At 38.6% G+C, this 6882-nt stretch overlaps 1 protein-coding gene across 1 annotated transcript in view; it reads left to right on the forward strand.

Moving 5' to 3' along the window:
* Positions 1 to 6882, forward strand: part of LOC101856588 (vacuolar protein sorting-associated protein 53 homolog) — a 26041-nt gene that overhangs the window by 11534 nt on the left and 7625 nt on the right. Inside the window, exons 7-13 of the mRNA XM_005102618.3 lie at positions 603 to 746; positions 1403 to 1545; positions 3319 to 3457; positions 3846 to 3971; positions 4836 to 4924; positions 5413 to 5655; positions 6112 to 6348. Of these exons, the coding sequence (XP_005102675.1) occupies positions 603 to 746; positions 1403 to 1545; positions 3319 to 3457; positions 3846 to 3971; positions 4836 to 4924; positions 5413 to 5655; positions 6112 to 6348 (1121 nt within the window). The remainder of the gene's footprint in view (positions 1 to 602; positions 747 to 1402; positions 1546 to 3318; positions 3458 to 3845; positions 3972 to 4835; positions 4925 to 5412; positions 5656 to 6111; positions 6349 to 6882) is intronic.

The raw sequence follows: 6882 nt of genomic DNA on the forward strand, positions 1-6882 counted from the left end.
ATAGATAGATAGATAGATAGATAGATAGATAGATAGATAGATAGATAGATAGATAAATAGATAGTGAGATAGATAGTGAGATAGATAGTGAGATAGATAGTGAGATAGATAGATAGTGAGATAGACAGTGAGATAGACAGTGAGATAGATGGATAATTTGGGAATGAGAATATATCTGAAGAACAGACAGACAGACATACAGACAGACAGACAGACAGACAAACAGATTTAAAAAGTACAGTGCGCTCAAAGAGATGACGTCATAAGTGCAGCTCAAACTGTGTTTTTTACCACGGGTTGTCAACAATCGTAGCCTCGAACTCAGCCCCAATTCTTTGTGGGCGTCATGAAAGAGGAATTTTTTCCTGCCCTCTCTCTCTCTCTTCACACGTCCTCCCTGTCTCTCTGTCTTTCTCTCTCTGTCTCTCTCTCTCTCTCTCTCTCCCTCCCTTCCTCCATCTGTCTCTCTTTGTCTCTCTCTGTCTCTCTCTGTCTGTCTGTCTGTCTGTCTGTCTGTCTGTCTGTCTGTCTCTCTCTCTCTCTCTCTCCATTACATTGATCAAGACAGTAAGAAAATTGAAAATACCATTATTCCACTGCAGTATGGGCCCAGCAATCAGAAACAGCTGCATGACGCTTGCTTGGTTGTGGACATCCTTGACCCTAAAGTGAAACGGGATCTGTTGAACTGGTTTGTCAAGCTGCAGCTCTCAGAGTACGTTGTTCTCTTTGCAGAAGACCAAGACGTAAGTATCGTTAGCTTGTAGATAGTTTGTGTCAGTGGCATTTGGTGTTAGAATCTTGCGATAATGACGTAGGTATGAAATCATTGTTTTTATTTATATTAATTCAATGTTTGACTTACTGTCTTTTACAAAGTAGTTGTTGTTAAACTATTTTAAAAAAATTGATTTCTTGTTCATCTGGTAGGGGGGTTAGAGTCTAGACACCATCCTGATAAGACTATCACAATGCCCATGCTGGGAAGACATTAATGTTTCAGCAAACACAAGGTTGTGTTTAAGATTTGTTGTAATTAAAAACACTCTCTGATTCTTGTTTGCACCTTATATAATTAGAGCTTATAAGGATATCCCTTGTCTGCAAAGTCATAAAAACCCCACTCCTATTGAGACTGTCATAATAAGATTAGTGTTTTGATGAAAGTAGCAAAGACTAAGAGTGTGAGTGGTTGGCGGATGCTCTGGTTTCCTTCTTCTTTTGTATCAAACATCTTATCATCTTTTTATCTCTCCTCCTTCTTTTATATGTTTGTTATTCTCTTATTGCAGCTCTAATGTTCGGCTCCTATATGACCTAATTATGTTGCAAGTGCAGTAAAAATCTAACTAAAACGAAAGACGAACTCTAAGAGTTTTCGCTTTAAAAAATTTGTTTTCAGGTTGCTTGGTTAGACAAAATTGATAGACGCTACGCATGGATCAAGAGAGCGTTAGTCGACTTTGAGGAGAAGTTTGGTCACCTTTTTCCTCCTGACTGGGAAGTGAGTGAGCGAATTTGTGTCGAGTTTTGCCATTTGACACGGTAAGCATGACAGAAAGTTCAGATTTAGTGTAATGTGTGACAATGTCGACGAGGTACATGTGATGTTCTCAATTGTTTTGTTAGCGAAGTAAAGGGGACTAAAGTGAAGTTTTGTAGCGATAATAAAGGTATACTGTCTTCTATGTTATACCCTATATTGTCTATGTTATACACTATATTGTCTATGTTATACACTATATTGTCTATGTTAAACACTATATTGTCAATGTTATACACTATATTGTCTTTGTTATACACTATATTGTCAATGTTATACACTATATTGTCTTTGTTATACACTGAATTAATGGTTTTGTTACTATTTACTTATTATTATTCTGAAATGAAAACAAATTGATTCATACTAGTTTTGTGCATGAACTTGGGAAAATTTTGTGAGTGTCAAAGACAAGTCGCTACTCAAAATTACAAAGTTCTATCTGACATTTTTGGCTGTTTTGAGTTGCTGAGACCATGAGGTCAGAAGCCAAATGTTCTATCTGCTCTATCAAAATCGAAAGATTTTTTTGAGTCATTATCATGATATTCTGAGAATTGCATTCGAAAAGGCTTGATATGATGTGAAACTTGAAATCTTTGATGTCAAATTTCTCCAAACTAGGTACTGAGAGTTCTATCTGACATTTTTTGCCCTTTTGAGTAACTAATTAGGACCATGAGGTCAGGAACCAAATGTTCTATCTGCGTTATCAAAATCATAAGATTATTCTGAGTTGTGATCAAGATATTCAAAGAATTGCGTTGAAAAAAGCTTGATGTGATGTGAAACTCAAAATCTTTTTCGTTTCTCATAACTAGATACTGAGGAGACGGAGCTTTGTAGTTCTGAGGTAGCGAAGTGTGTTGTCATGCAAATGAGAATATTGGTGTCATGTTTTCTTTAAAAAACTTGAGAGATTCAAGAAGGAGGATGAGAAAGAGGATTTCAGTCTCTGTTATCGAGAACGAGGAAGAAAAAAAGAAGAAGAAAGTCTCTGTTTGTCCCTGTAGGAAGTGATTAAGCATATCGGCTACGATGCTTGTTAACCTGTCTTGGGGGGGGGGGGGGGGGGGGGGATGTAGGGATCTTGTCATTTGCCTGCCTCATTAGATTTTTTTTTAATTGCTGAAAAATGATGTGTGGTTTGCTCTGCATTTCCTTTCCTAGCAAAATCTATTACCCAGATATATATCTCCTCTTTCTTTTCTTTGTATGTTACTCTCCAGTAACACTTTTTATCTTGGACACTTCTTATATGAAATATTTGTGCTGCAAATGCCTTAAAACTGTCTCTATAACACCCTGGGGTGGTACTACGAACTGAAGTGTCTTTAGGCCATTCCCAAAGGGTGGACATTGACTTGTTCTTATGCACAGTAGACTTGTAAATGGGCTGATTCATCAATGTCATGCTCATATCTTGCCTGAACTGCAACAGGGAACTGCTGCTTTTTCTTTTCTAATCCTTACTATAGACATTTTTCCCTCTTCTTCTTTTGTTTGTTTGTCACACTCTTGTGCCCCGCTATTTCCAGGGTGCCTTGATATTCGAAGCAGACTTTGTGCTGTTGAAGCTAGAGAGTTGAGCAGAGTAAGCCTGATTCCCTGTAAGGACTTCTCTGTTGACATCCTCCCCTTGGCGCTCATATGACCTTATGCAGTTGTGAGCACCGTAAAACCTCTACGAACTAACTAAACTGTCTCTGAAACTAAACTCAAAAGAAAACGAATGACCTGCCTCACATTTTGTGTTTCTTTTTTGTATTTTTTAGGAAAGAATTGGCGAAAGTGATGCAGCGCCGACAGATGGAACTGGATGTCAAGCTGCTTTTATTTGCAATCCAGAGGACCAGCAACTTTGAGACTTTGATTGCCAAGCGGTTCACCGGCGTCACCATGCAGAAGTCACAGGTCATTATTCTGCTCCAGCATCCTTACATTTTAGTCTTATTTCTGTCACAGTGTTTCATTCTAGATTAGATTTTGTACTGCTCTGAGTATTCACAGTTATTTTTGTCTTATTCTATCTCATACGGAATGTATGCTTTCTGTATGTCATGAGATAGATTGTATGAATAGGGGGGGGGGGGGGGGGAGGAGAAGAGAGAGAGAGAGAGAGAGAGAGAGAGAGAGAGAGAGAGAGAGAGAGAGAGAGAGAGAGAGAGAGAGAGATGCATAAATTATTTTTGTCTTCAGAGTATTATGTAACATTGTATATGAGCTCATACACTGTCAGCAGCTATACTATAACATTTTTCATGGCAGGTACCCTTGTTCTGGTCTTTTCTTACAACTTCAGGCACAGACTTCATCAAATGCAGTAATGAATAAGTTGGAAGATTCCACAAACCCCTTTGAAGAGCCATCTACAAATCCATTTGAGCAGCCTGGTTCTGAGAATTCAAATGTTCCTGAAGATAATAAGGTCTATTAATTTTGTGTTTTGTTTTATTGTTTGTTTTTTAAAATTTACCAGTCACTTCATTTTGTGTTTTTCTGTTGTCTTAAGAATATTAGCTGTTCATTTTAGTTTCTGTAAGAGTTTGATTCTTCTTTTTGCGAACAAATCAAATTGGTCATTTGGAGAGCTGAGCATGTGGTGAAAAAAAGAAAAAGTGAGTTTACAATAACTAAAGTGAACGAGGCTCATGCTCTTCGGAGCATTAATATTCATGCGTTACTCTGTCTTTGAAGGGGTTGTGGCTTCTGATCGTGTACAAGGAGGGTTTTTTGGGGTAAAAAATCAGTGAGATAATCTGTATTTACGGACTCACATTATGTGGTTGATGGAAATTAGATGTGTGGGACAGTGTGGGTGCAAAACTCCCAACAAACACCATTTTGCAGTTTGGTATTTGTTGGGAGTCTTGCAACCAAACGTCAATATGATTTTAGATTCTTCTGCTTGACTAAGCATTTATCCCCAGAAAGTCAGGAAGGGTAGTGAGATAACAATTCAAAACCCAAAACGTATAACGTATCTATACTTTTAATTTCATAGCCCTTTTCTTCTGGAATGAAATATTTTAACTATAGTTAGATGCAGTCAAAAATTTCAAAGGCGGCCACCTGTTGTTAAGGCCAAAAGTGGTTGTCTGAGACAGACGTCTTGGACAGTGTCATTATGATATATAAAAAAATGCAAAAGAAGAAGTGGACTGTGGTCATTTGTACAAGTGATTATTTTGGACTGGTGGTAGATAGAGCAGGTTCAGCTATCTATAGATATGTGTATTATATATCTGTACATCTAATTACATGTTATTTTCTTGTCTGATATGTTCCACAGGCATCCCAAGAAGCAGTCTCGCCCTTTGCTGGCATAATCTCTCAGTGCTTTGAGGCTCACTTAAACATTTACATAGAAAATCAGGATCGGTATGTGACTTCTTTAATCTGTAATTGTTGAACCCTTTTTATGTCCTTTTTTTTCCTCCATTGCTTTTTAAACATCTTTATATCCTTTTGTTGTGTATCTGTTAACATGCAGGAGCTATTTAATCATTCCTCTGTAGTGGGTGGTTGGCAGGTACTCTGGTGTGGTTTGCTCCTTCTTTTCCGTCAAACATTTACGAAAACTGAACATCTCTTTTTTCCCCAGCACTGAATGGCAATTATTGTGTGGATGTGCTTCTCTTTACTTTAACAAAAACACTTTTTTTTTCATTTATAAATTTTAAACAACTTTTGAGAAATCCAGCAGAGCTGATTAGCAGCTACCGGATGAGCAAGAACTTTTTCTTTCATTAAGTTTGTTTTTACTTTTAGGAATCTAGTAAAGCTGATTAACCACTTCCTTGTAGACAATGACTTACAAGGTGGGTTTTTTTTCTTCTTTAATTATGATTTTACTTTTTATTTTTAAGGAATCTGGCAGAGCTAATCAACCGCTTCCAGGTAGACATCCAGACACATGGCACGCCCAGCATGGACGGAGAGGAGAACAGCAACGTGCTGCCCAGCTGTGCTGACCTGTTCGTGTTCTACAAGAAGTGCATGGTCCAGTGCTCCCAGCTCAGCACTGGTCAGCCTCTCATTGACCTGACCAAAACATTCCAAAAATATCTGAAGGAGTACGCTCACCGCATTCTCCTGGCCAATTTGCCCAAGTAAGTCACAGGTTTTTTCCCCAGTTTTTGTTGCTGGTTGTTTTTTTGTTTGTTTGTTTGGTTGTTGTTTTTTTTTGCGTCACGGTTCTTTTGTTATATGATAAAACATTCTTTTTTCAGTTTTCCTTCCGTTTGACAAGGGGGCATCATTTTCAATGAAGGAAAGCTGATGGTTGATATAGAGCTTAAGATACAAAATAGTTTTTTAGTTTTTCTAAATGCCCTCATAATGATGCTTCCTTTAGCACAACTCATACTGTACTCATGAAAGTATATTGGAGAGTATCACCCTTTGTTTTCTCAAATGTTACTCAAGAATATATGTGGCTGGGTGAAAGACTCGGACAAACGGCATTTTGCAATGTGGCCTCTGTCAGAGTCTTGCATCCTGCCATCGACATACTACCAACAACTGTGGAGTATTTGAGATTTTAATGATTTTTCCTCTCCTCTCAGACTGAGCAAAGAGAGCGGCACCATCACGTCAGCCTCAGGTCTGATACAGAGCATCCTGAAGGAAGGGGAGGTGACCAAACTGACGGAGGAGGAGCAATGCCGCATCTGCAGCCTCCTGTGCACGGCTGAGTACTGCATGGACACCACGCAGCAGCTGGAGGAGAAGCTGAGGGAGAAGGTGGACGCTGAGCTCAAGGCTGCTGTCGATTTGAGCTCGGAGCAAGACATGTTTCACACGTGGGTGCTGCTGCTTTTTTGGGGGTGTTAATTTTTCCGTAGCTACTCCTTGTCTTCTTTTTTTGTATTTTTATTCTTCTTCTTTTCTTTTTTTCTTTCTCAATTCTTTTTTCATCTCCTTTCTGTTTTCATACTTCACAGCAGCTGCAGAAGAAGGTGGACACTGAGTTCAAGGCCTCTGTTGATTTGAGCTAGGAGCAGGACATGTTTTACACATGGGTGCTGCTACTTTTTTATGGTGTTCATTTTTCTGTAGCTGCTCCTTCTCTTCCTTCTTATTTTTCTATTTTTCTTCTTCTTCTCCTTAAAAATTTTTTCTATTGTTCTACTTCTCCTTCTTGTTTTCATATCACACAGCAGCTGCAGGAGAAGGTAAGGTGGACACTGAGCTTAAGGCCACTGTCGGTTTGAGTTCAGAGCAGGATATGTTTCACATGTGGATGCAGCTATGTTCTTTTTCTTCTTCTTTTCCTCCTCCTCCTCCTCCTGTGTGATCTCACTATCTCCTTCAGAACTCTGTAATATATATATATA

This window comes from Aplysia californica, unplaced genomic scaffold (genome assembly GCF_000002075.1).
Source record: "Aplysia californica isolate F4 #8 unplaced genomic scaffold, AplCal3.0 scaffold00332, whole genome shotgun sequence".
Lineage (NCBI taxonomy): Eukaryota > Metazoa > Mollusca > Gastropoda > Aplysiida > Aplysiidae > Aplysia > Aplysia californica.